A 17,452-nucleotide genomic window follows, 5' to 3' on the forward strand; every position below is an offset into this window, starting at 1 on the left:
TGCGGGAGGAAGCGCGTAGTCCAGACAGACATCGGGGGACTTTGCAACCGGACTTCTGGTGATGTCACTGAAAAAGTAAAAACTAATTGTCTTGACAGTTACCCCTTAACATTAACGGCAATAAACTAGAAATAAAGATAGTGCATGTCAGCAAGCAAGCATAAAGACTACCAATCAAAACCAACTCTAAAGTTATTTATACTTATTGGGAAATAAAATAAACGCAAATGCGCGATAAATACTTGACAATTATATATATATATCTCCACACAATTTTGGGAAGATGTGGAATAGTTATAGGATTGATATAAGCGGAAGGTTCAAAGCCTTTGACGAGTTGGAACAATGTCTCGGATAGGAGGAGCAGCCCCGCCCCGCGTTAGTGCGCGCGCTCTTGTTAAATAGTGAGGATCCCGAGCACCGCTTTACTCGGTCTCTTCCCACTGTGTGCAGGCGTGTATCTCTTCTCCTGGGCATTTACATCCGGACTCCCACCAGCTCTCCTACAGAGCCAGTCTCCAGTAAGTCTCCGGGACAAACATCGGTTTTCTTGTGTTTGAAGATTTAAGTTTATATAGAGCTTAAATAAATGGAGGTTTGGTATTCTGTGATGTGCATGTGGTTTAAAGTCGTAGTACACGCTGTGGTGAATACTAAAGTACAGTTAATACAATGATCGTTGAGGTAATAAATACCAGAAATGAATAATTCGTGATGGTAGAAAGCAATTCGGAACAGAACTAATAATTGATATTAGTAACTGATATATGGATAATTAAAAGTTATAATGTACAGTATATACGGCGATCAACACTGTTCACATAAAGAGGCGCAATGAACAACCAGCATTAACCAGGTCGCTGCAGTGACAGTGTCGATTACGAACATAGTAAGCACAGGTGCTCATATAGCGTTCATTTAAGAGCGTCAGCAGGAGAAGATTTTATCTATGACAAGTCTGGTCAGAGTAAATCCGAAATTAAGGTGTACACAGTGAACAGCGTAGAGACGTACGTCATGTCCTTGGCATTAAATCTTAGAAACTCCAAATAAGTTTATTCTTTAAAACCTATCCGATTTAGGCAATGTGACCTCAGATTAACTCTATGGGAATGGAACTTAAATGTCCTCTGTGTGCACAATAGAAATAAATTAGTGCTAATAATAAATTAGCATTCGTTACCCACGCAACGGAGAGAAGGCGGGGGGGGGGGCGGGGGTGAGGTAAACGACGGAGGGCGGAACTGAGTCAATGCCCAGAGTGGTTAGATGGAGCAGAATTTTCTGCATCCAGTTTTCCAGTGTAGTCTGTGCGATCATCTTTCACAGGAGGTGAAAATTGTAAACATTTATTTTTAAAAGTGCCTTTGTTTGAAACTGTCCATATCCAATCAAATTGATGCACTTTATTAGATTGACGTCAATACTTCCAGGGATAGGAAGAATTAGGTTTAAATTATAACTGAAGTGCGGATCTGCAATTTGCTGTGCTGCAAATAATCTGTCGGCAATTGAGTTTATTTAACGCGTTATGTTGCGGACTTTCGTTTAAATTGTACTTGCTAAGTGCTACTAGGTTGTACAAGAATTCCTGGGTACTGGGGATTTCAACTCCTGTATCCGTCAAAGGGTTCGATTAAGTTGTTAATTTCTGTAACATAGAATACAGCAAAGCGACCATGACATTGAAGTTAAACAGCGGTCGGAAAGCTATACTAGCTGCTCAGGGAGCTTATCCTTATTTGATTAAAAAGCCACTTGTTTAGCGGTTTGACGTGAGTCTCCAGCATCCCATTGCATTATTCCCTAAAAGGCGTTCAGTTCGATTTGTTTGCAGCTCGCCACTGTTACGTTTCTCAGCAATCACTAGTTTGTAGAAACATAACCATACATGGTAACGAACGGCGTGGAGGTATGGTTTATAATCTATATCATTCAGATCACGGGATTTAAATATTTAAAGTTCCGCTGATGCACCAAGTTAAGTCTGTGACAGCCAAGGGAACACTTCGGAAGCCCAGGCGCCTTTAAAAGGTGCAGTTAAAATCAAATGAGGCGTAAACTCCGCTTTCCCAGCATAATCCGACTCCCCCTATTTGATCATGTCAGATATTACTCATGTATTCTCAGCACTCGGTGGTTTCTTGGTGCACTTTATTTTATTTCCAAACAATTCTTGAAAATGTGTTCCTAATTTGCGAGGGCGAGCGGCACTGAAGCAGAATATCTTCAAAACGGGGATTAGTGTCAGAGTAATATTGCTGGACAATTCCCAGTTTTGAGAGATTTCAAGCACTCAACTGCACTAAGACTTTGGTAGATTTCTATCTCCTTCGCATGCTGCTTGTTGAGTAAGTTGGATCGAATTCAGCAGATCCCAGAACACAGATTCTCGCATCTTACCTCACTTGTAATTGCTGCTTGATGACAGAATTGTTCACACACACACACACACACTTTTCTGTAATACCTGGTTATTCACCTATAGCTTTTGATTTTCGAGTAATGCAATTGCATCGCTACTTTTGGTTTGTACATTATATAACTAACGTGGAAACACCGACCTAACATCGTAAAACGCCCTTCAGTCGGTAGTCCCGCATTCATTTGGTTGCATACCTCCAGCCTAGGACCGAGCATTTCAAGAGACTGTCAAACTTCACACAGCATCTTTGAAATAAAATTGTTTACTTCCATTTATCCCACTGGACAGACACAGAGCGCCACTGAAAGCAGAATTGTACACTGCGCAAACGTAACTGTATTGCGAGTGGTTTTACTTTTTTCAAAAAAATTGGAATACAGCGTTAAATAGGTCCTTCTGAGCGTTCGAGCCACGCCCCCTGGCCGTTCCCCCTATTTAATCCTAGACTAATCACGGGTCAATTTACAATGACCAATTTACAATCAATCTACCAACCGGTAGGTCTTTGGACTGTGGGAGGAAACTGGAGCACCCACGGGGTCACGGGGAGAACGTACAAACTCCTTACCGGCAGCAGCGGGCCACTGGTCTTGCAATGGTGTGATTGGTTATACTGTATATCGAATTGCCTGAGCACTTGGAACATAGAACAGAACAACACAGGAACAGGCCCTTTGTACTGAACACAATTAAACTCTTCCTCCTGCACAGCTATCCCTCTATTCTCTGCATATGATTGTGTCTATCTAAAAGTTTGCAAATTACCTCCATGGGCTCTGCTTCCATCACTATCATCACTAACAGCCATAGTATAACTGCCCTTTAAACACCATTCAAAAGGCATATTCTTATTCCATTTAGAAATGCTCCCTCCAAAGAAATTTAAAGTAGGAAAAAATAAGCACAGAAACTTCAGTTATATTGTCATTAACTAATTTATTGCCCATTCCTAAATATACTTAATGATGGCCAGCTCACAAAGTCAAGACTGTATGTGAGTGGCTGGCAAATCAGATGTGGCAACTGTTTGTTGTCCTTGGGTGAAGTCCCATGTCAGGGAGATTATGTTAGAAGTGTTAGAAAGTGCTTGCAGTGGACTTTGTTGAATATGCACATTGCAGCCTAGGTTGAGGTGATGGGCATTTGAAGTGATGGATAAGATACCAAACGCACCTTTATCTTGCATGACGATGGGTTTCTTGAGCATTATTGGAAGCAAACTCGAGCAGGCAGATGGATCGTCATTCACAAAGCTGTTTTGAACCATTTGCTTTTGTGACAGAGGTGAATCGCGAGTCACAGATTATCCTGCCCTTAACCTGCTTTAGTAGACTGATACCTTATACGCTGGCTTCAGGTCGATGCTCTTAAATCTAAAAGTGAAAAATTATAGATAGTGGAAATCCGAAATAAAACAAGAAACTGCCTGAGGTGCGAGTATTGCTCCACCCCCTCTCTGAACCTTTTTGTGCGGGCTCTTTCTTTCCAGTTTCAATGAAGGGTCCCAAACAGAAACATGCCGTCCATTTCCTTCATTAAATGCTGCCTGATCATTGAGTTCCTCCAGCATCTTGTGTGTTGCTCAAGGAAATGCTGGAGATCGTTACCAGGTCAGGCCGAATGCGCAGAGAGGAGGCAGCGTTAACATTTCAGCCAATGTCTTTTCATCAGAATTTTCTTTTTGCACCAAAGTTGCCCGACCCCTGAAATATTGTCGGTAGAGGACTTGACAATGGTTGAATTACAGGGGGACATCAGAGACTTTCTTGTTGGAATTGAACATCGTGTTGAATTTGTGAGGTAAAAGTATAACTTAGTACTTATCTTCACCAGCTGACACTTTGTTTAGGCCTTGCATGCAAGCACAAATTGCTTCACCGTCTGAGGTTTGTAAAAGCAAACACCTAGAGCAAAAGTTTGCACTTCTGATTTTATGCAAACAGAAAATTGTTGATAAAGTATCTGAAAGTCAATGAGGCTGAGGAATACCCTCAATGATGAGAGCTGATTAACTTCAATAATCAGCAGGAGTTATTCAAAATGGATTCACTGAAGTTATACCAAGGGGTATTGCTACAAGTATAGAGGAGAGGCAGGAAAAACTAAGGTCTTTTAATTACGCATGGATGATTAAAACACAGATTATATATTCTGTGTTTGAGGAATATTTACAGATTATAAACAATAATGTTGGACAAAATATGCAACCATGGTTTAAGTATCACCTGCTGGATCTGTACTACATTAAATATATGCTGTCCAGAATGAAGGATCTTGGCCCAAAGTTTCGACTGTTTACTCTTTTCCATAGATGCTGCCTGGTCTGCTGAGTTCCTCCAGCATTTTGTGTGTGTTGCTTGGATTTCCAGCATGTGCAGATTTTCTCATCTTTAAACATCAAATATATTCTGCACAAGCAAGAGTTAATTTATCAGAGATCAACAATTCCTGTAGCATAATGGGATCATTTGAGTCAGAACTCTGTTGGAAACACACTATTTTCCATTTAAATAAGCAGTAAAACTCCACATGCATTTTCTTGTTGCCTGTGTTGGCCCCATCATGAATTAGTTTATCAAAATACTGAGGTGAAGTTCAACAGGTCAAGTCATAACGGAGAGCTGAAATCGTACGGGAACAAGTCAAACAGTGGCCATATGCATTAAGCAGTGTCTACAGAAATGTATAGTATATAAAAGAGAGAGATTTAAAACTCTATACAATACACCTACATTTGTAACCAAACAAATACTTTTGATTTTGTCCAACCATATACAATGACTTCAGTTTCAGTTATGCAGCTATCCTGGATACATATTCCATAGAATCAATGTTAATTTTTGTTCATTTAAGTTATGTGGGTGTCCCTGGCAAGGTTGGCTCTTAATACCTGCCTTAAATTGCCTTTGAGAATTTGGTGACGAGCAGCCTTCATTGGCCAGTATAATTCATCTGAAGGTAGAGTTTCAAATTAATATCAAGAATCAAGTGCATGATATTTATTTACAGAAACTATACATTCTGTAAAAATGTGATTGCATTCCAAAAACATACAAATTCATCAAAGGACATTGGCTGTTTGATATATTTTTTAAGTTATTCAGTCACTTAACCCAGCAGACACCACTGCAAGACCAAGGTTGTTGGCTTACAAAACAAAACTGTTAAAGAATCGAACTTGAATTTGCACAATTTATTTGGACAATAAATCCCATTCTGAGTTTTTTTCAAACTCTGAGCACCTTATTTTTGCACCTGCTTATCAAGAATCTTATTACCTTCTAAATTAGACAATAATGTATCAGTACAATAAAAAAAATTGGTACTTTGAAATATTTTTCTTGTTATTTTAGGAGCAGTGTTAGCAGTTTAAGATTAAGTAGGCTAAGAGGTAGGAAGTGTTACAAACTTATGCCATCTTTATACAACCATTTCTCTAATTTTCCATTGGCACTGGTGTGGCCACCATACTCTGATAACATAATGGGCATTCCTTTAAAGCAGGACACAAATGTATAAAATATTCAAAATACTTAGTAGATAAAATGAATTATGGTGTCATAACATTACAGAGATTGATCTGAGACTAATTTGAAAGCCGTGCCTGTTTAGACAAGTTCAAACCAGAATTATACTGTCTGCTTCACTGAAACAAATCAGGCGAAAAATCCCACTGGTTTTAAACTAAGTTGTTTTTGCCAGATTAAGAGCAAGGTTGTGAAGAAAAAAAATAATAAAATTATTCTTATATAGTCCTATGGTTAGGTTTTAAATCATGGAATAATATGAAAATAACTTTTTTTTTTGACAGGTCATTAGGTCATAATGGCTCAGAAGTCTGGCAGCCAGGCTGGAGATGCTGATGCCTTTCTCTTTGTGGACAAAAGCATATGCAGTACACTAGCTCAGGCTGACTGGGCTGCGAAGAAATTAGTCTGGGTGCCCTCAGATCGCAATGGCTTCGAAGCTGCAAGCGTTAAGGATGAAAAGGGGGACGAAGTTGTGGTTGAATTGATGGAAAATGGAAAGAAAGTTACATTTAACAAAGATGATATCCAGAAGATGAATCCCCCAAAGTTCTCTAAAGTAGAGGACATGGCTGAACTGACTTGCCTGAATGAAGCTTCAGTGCTGCATAATCTGAGGGAACGCTACTTCTCAGGACTCATTTATGTGAGTAAGCCGTTCACTTACACTGGGTATTCATAATATCGTGGAACGCCCTCAAGTCACTCACTTACACTGGGTATTCATAATATCGTGGAACGCCCTCAAGTTCCAATCAAATATTAGAAATGGCATGTCAAAACTGACAAGGAAATGAAGATGGATCATTCCAAATTTAAAACTGTAGCAGATTTGAAAAGAAATCTAAATCAAATTAAATCTGTCTCAATTCTAACAGTGAAGTTAATTCTTCTGTGTTTGGCATTCCAACAATCACAGCACTGAATTTAACACCCCCTTCATGTCATTTAATTGAATTCATAAAGCATTTTATTAGTGCATGCAAAACATGGTTCCACAAAATAAAACCCAGCTCATCGGTTAGTCAGCAGTGAGCCTATTAATGATACCATATGTAAAGGAGCTGAGCTATTCACTAAAGAATAGATGTTTTCCTCAGCCCATGACAATCATAGAGCTGTACAGCACAGAAATGGGCTTTTTAGTCCAACCAATTACCGTGATCCCTATCTACACTAATCCTGCCTTAGGTCTTTCCACTCCTTTCCTATCCAAATGCTTTTTAAATATCGTATTGGTATCTGCCTTCACTGCCTCTTCTGGCACCCAATAACTTTAAGCTAGAAAACTACTCCCCACTACTACAATCTGCCTCTGATCACCAAGCCAGTTTGGTTTCAGTTTCCTAATCAAAAGCTCAGTCAATCAGATCCCATGAGTTTTAACCTCTGGACCAGCCTACTGTGAAGGACCAGGTTAAACCCTTGCTAAAGTCCATGTAAGTCTCATCTACCACACTGCTTCAGTTTTCTGAGTGATTTTCTCAGGACACTCAGTCAGATTTCCCCCGCACAAGACTATGCTTACCACTACTAAGCAGCCAATGCCTTTGCAAGGGAACTTACAACCTACCTCTTAGAAATTTTTTTCCAACAGTTTCCCTACTATTGATATAAGGGTCACTGGACAACAGTTTCCTGCGTTACTCTCACTACTCTTTTTATATAAGGAAACAATTTTTACTATCCTTCAATCTTGCTGTATGTTAGCCAAGGCTAACAAAGATGTAAAAATCTCCATCAAAGCCAAACAATCTATTTTCTTGTTCTCCATAGCATCCTGCAATAGATCGGACCATGGCTTAGGGATTTAATGTGTCCCAATGTCTTTAACACGTCCTCCCTCCTGAAACTAATATGTTCCAGAATAGTTGTGTATTCACTCGACTAATCCTTCACATTGCCCATCATCCTCCACATCAGTGAATACCAGTGAAAAAGTATTGTCATCTTTGCAACCTTATCTATGTTTTTCCTCTCTCTTACACGTATAAATAAATCCCTACCTGACTTCCAGCTTGCTTCTTCATGTTTGGTTTTCCTTCATCCTACATCCTGATGAACAAACTATTTGCAAGCACCAAGCTCGGAGTACCTGGCTACCTAGTTCTGTGCAATCAGACGTAAATGACAGTAACTCACTGTTCACTGGTGGCTTATGCCCTAAGTAAAACTCTAAGTTCAAACAGAATTACTGGACATGCACAATGCAATATTTCAGCAGAGGCTATCATTCTTTGTTTTATCAGGATGTAATTAATTAAGACTTTTGCGGAATCACATCTGGAGTATTCTGTACATTTTTCCTTCCTAACCTAAAAAATGATGTACTGTACTTACCTTTGGAGTTACGTACGAAAGTTTAGTGAGGTTGATTCCAAAAATGATAGAGTTGAGGAAAGATGTGTCGAATTTGTCTGTATTAGAAGAATGAAGAGTGCACTGATTGAAATTACAACGTTTTTATGACTAAGAAGTTGATGCAAAACTCTTTTTCTAGCTGAAGTCTAGAACTAGGATGCCCAATCTCAAGTCAATAGTCTATCAGTCTGCACAGAGAGGAGAAGAGATTCTCAGTTTACAGTTGTAAATCTTTTGAACTCTTTACCCTCGTGGGCTGTGGGTGTTCAGTTCATGAGAACGTCAGATATTTTGGCACAAATTAAATCAACTGAAATGGAGTTTGGGCAAGAAGGTAATGATGCAGAAGGTCTAACTAAAAGGTGGAGAATACTTAAAGATGGTACTCCTACTCCAGCTTCCTACTTGACCCTTACCTATGATGTCTTGACTGTTAACTTGCCTAATCTAAACTTGTAGTAATGCTTAGGGTACACTGTCCTATAGTTTATGCATCTCCTCCTCTACGTACTGATATTCAAAACCAAAGAGCAGAGGTTTCTCCAATTTGCACGTTCTTTGTAGATTAATCATTCAACCCTGGTCATCACAGAACATCCGCAAGTTTTCATGGTTTCCTTCGTGTTGAGCAGAGACTACAGAGTTTTAATAAACTTCCTCTTATGTCTACAGTGTAGTTCAGTATCCTGTTTACTTTGCTAATTGCTGCTTTGCAAAACTTAAGCATGCTAAATGCTGAGATAACAACTTTAATGTCCTTCAAACTCATTTTAAGATGCTGTTCCCCCAGAGAGGACATAGTCCATAAACCCACAGGCAAACAATCTCAGCAAATATCTACTGGTGATCTCTGCCAGATGTTATGCCTTGAGGGGTTAATTGATTTGAATGCCTTTCAGGACATGGAGGAAAGTAATAAAATGATTTGTATGTGGCCTCACTTCAATATCCTTTTAATCAAACCAGCTTGGGGAAGATTAGAGATATGCTACAAGTCAGAGGGTTACAATAACCAGTCCATTGCACAAGAAGTTTACCCTTCATGCCATTTTTTCCAGCATTTCTATATATTCTTTACTGAGGTTACAGGAATGACTTTGAGTCCCAATAGAAATCTAAACTTTAAGTGTCAGAGACCATTAAACCTTGCTGCCATTTCTCACACTGTAACTTTATAAAACTCCTGGCTATGTCACTTAATTAATTCATGGATCAAATTAAATCTGACTTCACTATGGTCCCTTGAGTACCTTTTGAAAGAAAAGGATGGTAAGATGCATTTTTAAAATGAACGGTATACTAACATTTCCTGTTTTGAACTTGCTGAAAAGGTGGTAGGCAGCTTTGAAGCATGTCCATTCATCAAGAAAAGTTAACTCAAAACAGCACATAAACTGGAGGGTTATGTAGAAGTGTTGTGTTAAATTGACCTTGGAGTAGGTTAAAAGTTGGCACAACATCATGGGCTGAAGTGGCTGTACTGTGCTGTACTGTTCTATGCTCTATGGTCTAAACCAGGGGTTCCTCAGTTTTTTTATGCGATGGACCAATACCAACAAGCAAGAGGTCCATAGACCCGAGGTTGGGAACCCCTGTCAAAACCATTGTTTCAGATGCACCCTGAAATCTTAGTTTACATGCTAAGATTTCCATTAGCTTTGGAATCAGTTTCCTTCAGCTTTTTAATTAGTTTTATTAATTAGGAATTTCCAGGAAAGTACATTTCGAAATGCAATGTGGTTAACCTTTAACTGCGTTCTGAAATGACTCAACATATCACTCAGATATCACCTCCTACATTCAAACACGAAAAGGATAAACTCAAACGGATTAAGCACTTTGAAAACTCAGGACAACACAGGTAGAAGTGACCACACGCAGTCTTCAAGGTACAGGTCCCACCTTCTCCCCGAGGATACATTCCACCATATGATTTGACACTGCATTTTGCTAAATGGGATAAACTCAGAACAGATCTGGCTGGTCATCTGGGCATCGACAAGCCTCTACGGATCATCATCCCATCAGCTACAGAAAGGTACACCACATTCTCGGGATAGGACTGGTCCTTTCCTTATTATCCTCAGTAATTGTGGAGAGGTCTGCTTAAAGCTCGGGAGCTAAATCAATAAAATCTCTGCAAATATCAAAAAGGCTCAAGGTTCTACCAATGATTTTGAGTCAAAAAGTCAAATGCTTTGGCAGGATTGATTAAAAATAAGAACAAAGACTTTAACATTCTCTCAGCCTCTCTTAGTAGCAGCTGTGAATTCAGGAGCTTGTGTGTTTTACTGACATTTTAAGAACCTAATGAATTGAAGCTACATACAGTGGTTATCTAGTTGTATTGAGATAAGAATTAATGAGTCTGCACTAAGATATATCCAGTGGTATCTAGGACCTCAACAACAGGTAGAGGAGTTAGTTATTACTATGGGTAATAGAACTAGAAACCTACTGTAGGTTGAGACAGAAATAGCTGCATGAAGAATCTTGGCCCTCAAACTCAGGTGGAGGGGAAATGTTTTTGTATGAACGATCAGGAGCAATCATTCCACAATTCACTGTATCTGATTAGATTAGTACCACTAACTAGGATGCTGCACAATTGGTGAATTGGACATTGGGGGTGAAACTATGGCAACCAGCTACAATATAGCTGATATATGTTGGATCTAGACTGGACTACCAATATGGAACCATTTCATTGGAGAGGAATAGACCGAATAAGAGAGAGTCAAATTTTAGAAACAGGAATTGATTCATTCCAAAATCCTGAAACAGGATGACAACTTGGGAATATAGAGGGATCCTAGGACTAACGATCACAGGGATTGATGGGGAGGGGGGAGCTGAAAGCAAAAGGAGCCACAAGTCTGACTGATATTAGTTACCTCATGGATGTAGGATACTATGCACGGTGTGATCGCTACTACATTCTCTTTGCAATTACTTTCACCAGTTGTGAGTGATGAGTCTCTAAGAGTAGTGGGAATTCAGCATAACAACTGGATGTAGCAAACACTATAGGAAAAGGTAATATTCTGGCTGTAGTACTGAATTTGTCATGCCTCTAATTTGTTTCAGTATGGTTACAACACTGGCATCTTCCTGACAATCTGGAAAATGCCCAAATATATCCTAAAAGAAGGATAAATTCGACCTCACCACCATCCATTCAGTCCACTCTCAATTATCAACAAAGTGATAGAAGGCGTTGTCAAATGGCACTCACTCACCAATAGCTTGGTCACCAGTACATACTTCAAGATTTTCACGATCAGCTTGGTACCAGACCTCATCACAGAGGCTGAATTCTAGAGGCAAAGTGAGTGTGACTTTGAGTAGTAGTGGAATGAGAAATCATTGAGGTGCCCTGATGAAACTGAAGCCAGTGGGCTTCAACACTACAATATTTGGAGTTACAGTATACGTCGCACAATGGAAGATAGCAATGATTGTTGGGGTGGGGAGGGGTGGGTGCCAACCAACCCAACCCCACGACAGCACCAGAGGAGATCTCCAGGACAGGGTTGTACAGTCAACTATCTTTAAGTGCAGGTCGAAGTCTGGGTATCCTGCAGTGAGTGACTCATATCTTGTCACCCCAAAGACTTTCTACCATCTCTAGGGCACATCGTGAGCTAGATGGAGTTGAGTTGATTGCTGTGTGGAAATTCAACAACACTCAAGAAAATAAATACCATTCCAGCCACAGAAGAACACTGATAGACAATCTAGCTACTGTCCTAAAATTCACTCCTTCTACCGTGGTTACATTAACAATTCCCATACCTATGACCTTAAGGATAAGGACAGCAGGTACATGGGAGTGGTTCTGCCTTCAGCTGCACACTATTCCAACTTGAAATTATGGTGCCTTTCCTTACCTGCCACTGACTCCAAATGGGAGTACCTTCACTCACTTACTGCAGTACGTGAAGCAGCTTCTTGACATGTACTTTCTGAAAGGTGATTAGAAATGGGTAATAAATACTGATTTTGGCAGCAATGCCCATGTCATGAAAAATAATTTAAAATACTAAAGATAACCCAAACGCAGTAATGTCATCCCCGTTCACAAAGCAGTAAACTATTGTTGGAACATTATATCTAATTTTGCGTGTCCTGCTCAAGAAAGAATAGGAAGAGATTTGGGAAAGGGTGCAGAGCAGGATGGAGAGTTTGCAGAAATTCTGATTATTATTCTTAGTGTAGGAAAAATTAACAGGAGATTTAGCAGGCATGTTCAAAGTTATAATGGCTTTTGGCAAATAGAGTGGAAATTTTTTTACTTGAGGGGGCAACCAGAGGACACTGATTTAAATCAACTGGCAAGAGCCCCATAGAAGAGAAAGACAGATATTTCTTTATACACTCTTTGTTATGGTCAAAGATCATTACCCGTAATGGAGATGAAATTTAATAACTTTAAAAAATGTTTAAGGCGCTTTGTGTAACTATTATATTGATTGGTTAACTCTTTCAAAAAGCAGACACAATTGGCCAAATCTTTCCTATATTTAAGATACTAATTTATCCCCTATTTTACAACAGTGACTTCACTTTGTTAACTATTAAGTATTGAAAACTGCCTTATAAATACAAGTCCTATCTATTCTTTATATCACATTACTTTCGTACATCTGGCAGTTCCACAGAATTTCCAGTCTTTACAGTGATTCATTGAAACAACTAATTAATACAGACATTTTTTACAAAGTAGTCTGTTTTATCTATAAAAGATTAGTGTGCAATTATACATTTATTGCACTGCACAAAGAAACAAAATTGCTTTAAAATATAATCATCTAAGATTACCAGTGCTTTTAAAGCGAGATGATGTAAGTTAGTCACAGGGAAAGGTACTGATCCATGTGCATAGAAACTATTATTAAAACTTATTACTGCACTTAAAATGTATTTGTTGATGCCAAACACTTCCCCCAGTGCAAACCTAAGTCAGTGTTATCATTGGGAAATTTCCAAAAGGATATGGAGCCTGTTATAGTAAGGTTCAGGGAATTGGGGAGTAGGAATTCTTCCTGTTATGCAAGGTGATTTTCAGGACTGTGTCACTGTAATATGAACATTGAAGTACAAACCCAACAGATAAAATATGCATCAATAAAAATGAGCTAGTGCTTTGAATAAAATTAAAATCCAAATTAAGTTCAAAAGAAAGAAACAAACACATCAACTTTGAGGTCATATTCAGATGTTATATTGTTTTAAAGAAATTTTTAAACTAAGTGTCATGAATGAAAATGTAGAGAAAAACTCAAATTTTGGTTGCTAACACTAAACATAGCTAAAAATATTGGTTATCATTTGTATTCACCTCCTACATTTACTTATATTGACCACTGCAATCGAATAATTACAGCTGATATCTGATGTGCTCATACCCATTCAGTGCCAGCAGCTAAAAATACAAGTCTCTTTCCCTGAGCTTCAATAGAAACAGCATTGACTCGTATATATGCTACAGTACACAAATCTATCAATTGTACATCTAATACACAGTCAATAAGCTTACAGAAAAAACATCTATAAGTTGTAATGAAAGGAATTTACAATCATTAGTGAACAGTTCTACACAAGTGTTGTCTAATAGAAATCACTGTTTAACCATAGTGTGACTATAGGGACACTGGTTCAACTATACGGATTAATTTTCATAGAAAAGAAATTAGACAAACTACAGGTTTGTGTACATCCACTTAATAAATACTTGCTACGATCGTTGTGAAACTCTTCAGTCCTTCACTTTCACTAAGTTTGAAATTCTGCAGTGAGTTTATCTAACACAGCATATCTTGGTATAACTTCTAGAAGTTTGAGTGCTACAAAAGAATATTGATTTGTACACAAAGATATGCCAAACCATCATCACCACCTCCTGCCACTCCTCAGCTTTACATTCAAGATGTGACTGGATATTGTTTCTCTTCAACTTAATGTTCCCTGTTGGAGCTACTTATATTGATTAATTCCTTTTCCTTTGGCTTGTGCGGCTATTCGTACTGAAACTGGCCCCAAGAATAGCTATTGTCTCTGCAATTTGCTGTTGTTTTAATGTTGCTGAAGTCTGGTGCACTGGTGCATGAACAAATGTTATACGCCACGTTAGCAGACAGCCTAAAAACTAGCCACAAATGTAAAGCACAAAAGATGATCAAAGAAATCTCAAAGGTTGCTTTTAAATTTATCATTTCACAAACCAATGGGGAAAAAAGGTTTCAGTACACGTGCATATCATGTACAATTGAACATGATTGCACCAGTTTTCAGACATCATATTCCACTGCAGAGTGGTGCTGTTATAATTTCTTTCTTTTTTTATTTTATTTTTATTTGGATAAGGTATTTGCAAGTATTACACAAACTTTTTTACATATAAAACCTTTTCCATTTTTTATATATGTATAAATCTCTATATGTATTTATACATTCACAAGTACATGTTCATGTTTGCTCCTACCCACAGACATACTTATCCAATCCCTGTGAATTTATTTACTTCATTTTATCATTTTTTTCCCAAATCTTTTTCTTTATTTGTATTAATTCAACGTTTTCCAGAAATAAAACAGTGAACATTCAAACCGAGGGAGCTTACGTTAACACTATTACTATGTTGATGAGGAAAGCAGTATGAACCTTTAGGAGAGTCATCTAAAGTCTGCTCACATTGGGGTTATAAATTCAATCCATTTATTTGGTGCTGTTACAATTTCATTAAATCTAATCAGCTCCCTCCTCAAAACTTCCACATCTAGAACTGTACATAGTGTTTCATCTGATTAGTTAATTCTTTCCTTCCAGATGTGGAAATTTTCATTACATACAAACATAAGAGAAGTTTTTATATTTCAGTTCCCAAACACAGCTGGAAACCATCTTAACTCAGTCTTGATAATTCTGAAGGATTGTAATCAAACGAAGAGAAGAATATATAAACAACTCAGTACCAGATCTTCTATCCATTGGATAGTGCAAGTTTTTCTAAACATACTCTAGTCTTAAAAATGCTGTCTTGAGACTACTTTCCATCATAATTCCAGCATCGATTGTATCAGTAACACCTCCCTCTAAACAGCTTTAATGCATGCTTCGAGGCATGCAACACAATTCCAACCACGAAAGCTGCCCCTCTCCCAGGTGAGCAGCCACTGCCTGTAACAGCAGCAGACGTGAGAAGGACTCTACGGAGAGTCAGCCCCCGTAAGGCAGCTGGGCCAGACAACATCACAGGCTGAGTACTTAGGGAGCGTGCACACCAGCTCACCGATGTCTTTATGGACTTCTTCAGTACTTCACTCATCTAGGCTGCTGTCCCCACATGCTTCAGATCAGCCACCATCATCCTGTACCAAAAAACTCTACACCCTCTGAACTAAATGCCTACTGCCCAGCGGCACTGACATCAATCATCATGAAGTGCACTGAACTGCCCTTAGCAAGAACACCTTTCCTGCTACATTGGACACTCACCAATATGCTTACTGACAGAACTGGTCTGCAATAGATGTCACGGCTTCAGTCAAGCACCTGGCTCTGATACACCTAGAAAACAAGGACACGGGTCAGAACAATGTTTCTGGATTTCAGCTGGACACTTAACGGTATTGTCCCACAGAACTCGGTTAACAAACTTCTACTCCTCCCATCCCATCACCCTCAACATGGGTGCCCCCCCGCCGCCCCCCCCCAAGGCTATTGCTGTACACTCTGCTCACACATGGCAGTATGGCCAAACAACTGAATAATCACACTGTCAGGTTTTATGATGACACAACGGTGGTGGGGCTCATCACTGACAATGATGAAACTGCCTACAGAGAGGAGGTGGAAGAGCTTAAGGCCTGGTGCCTGGAAAATAGCCCCTTCCTCAGTATCAACAAGACAAAGGAGATGATTATCGACTTCAGGAAAAACCGCACCTCTTACGTTGATGGCACAGCAGTGGAAACTGCAAGTAGTTTAAAACTCCTGGGAGTGCACATCTTGCACGATCTCTCATGGTCCCACATTCTAGACAATCAGGAAAGCTCACCAACACCTCTACCTTTTTAGGGGGCTGAAGAGAGCTGGACATCAACACTCATGACCTTCTACACATGCGCAGTAGAGAGCATCCTAACAAGCTGCATTACTGCATGGTTTGGAAACTGCACTGTGGCAGACAGGGAGGCTCTACAACGGGTAGTCAAAACCGCACAACGCGCCACAGCACCAGCCTACCCGCCATCACGGACCTGTATACAGAAAGATGTCGGGAAAGGGCCAGTAACATCATGAAGGGTCCCACCCACCCTGCTCGTGGACTGTTTGGTCCACTCCAGTCAGGGAGGGGGCTATGTAGCATCCACACCAGACTCAAAATCAGTTACTTTTCCCAAGCAGTAAGGCTGATCAACACCCCCAACCACTACTTTATCATTTCCTGTCAGTCAACTTATATGCAGACACTCCCGTGCCTAGCATCACTTTATGGACGTCCAATCTGTGTATATAAGATATCTTATGTATTCATATGTATGGTTTTTTTCCCGCTGCATTTGATCTGGAGTAGCAATTATTTTGTTCTCCTTTACTGGAAATGACATTAAACAATCTTGAATTTCTCTTCACACTTTGTACTTCAAATAAGTGCCAGTGAATAATGAAATTACTGCTACTATTGCAAGACTATGTCAATAATTTTCCACTGGGGAATTCACAAGAAGGAGCATCTCTTTGATGACCATTTTCTCATGGTAAAATGAATTGATCACCTGATTTTATCAAAACTTCGTGACACAGATGTAATTAAAAAATAATGGCTTATAAGAAGGATCACGAAGGATAAAAAGTAGTGTTTGTGTGGCTCCCTTCTGGAATCCGCTAATTTAAAATTTTGAATTGGACCTTGTGGTATCCTTTAACCAACCTCAGATACCAAAGCATCAATAAAAAGGCAGTGTTCATTGGAATATTAATAAATTCGGTGACAGCGCTGAAGTCATCAAGAATCTAACAACTGGTAATAATTTCAACATTAGGAGTCAGTGAATGTGATTTTGCATTAATTCTGATAGGATTTTAGGTAAAATTCCCTTGTAATTATATATGATATACACAGAAATAGGACCAA

The 17,452-nt window shown here is 39.1% G+C and overlaps 1 protein-coding gene across 3 annotated transcripts in view; it reads left to right on the forward strand.

Annotated features, from left to right (window-relative positions):
* The first annotated feature begins 398 nt into the window (after positions 1-398).
* The window catches only part of LOC134352025 (myosin-11-like), a 140,461-nt gene continuing 123,407 nt past the window's right edge, over positions 399-17,452 (forward strand). For all 3 annotated transcript variants that reach the window (XM_063059077.1, XM_063059078.1, XM_063059079.1), the window contains exons 1-2: positions 399-521; positions 6,237-6,598. In XM_063059077.1, coding sequence (XP_062915147.1) covers positions 6,251-6,598 — 348 coding nt within the window. In that variant the 5' untranslated portion in view covers positions 399-521; positions 6,237-6,250. The remainder of the gene's footprint in view (positions 522-6,236; positions 6,599-17,452) is intronic.

This window comes from Mobula hypostoma, chromosome 9 (genome assembly GCF_963921235.1).
Source record: "Mobula hypostoma chromosome 9, sMobHyp1.1, whole genome shotgun sequence".
NCBI classification, from domain to species: domain Eukaryota; kingdom Metazoa; phylum Chordata; class Chondrichthyes; order Myliobatiformes; family Myliobatidae; genus Mobula; species Mobula hypostoma.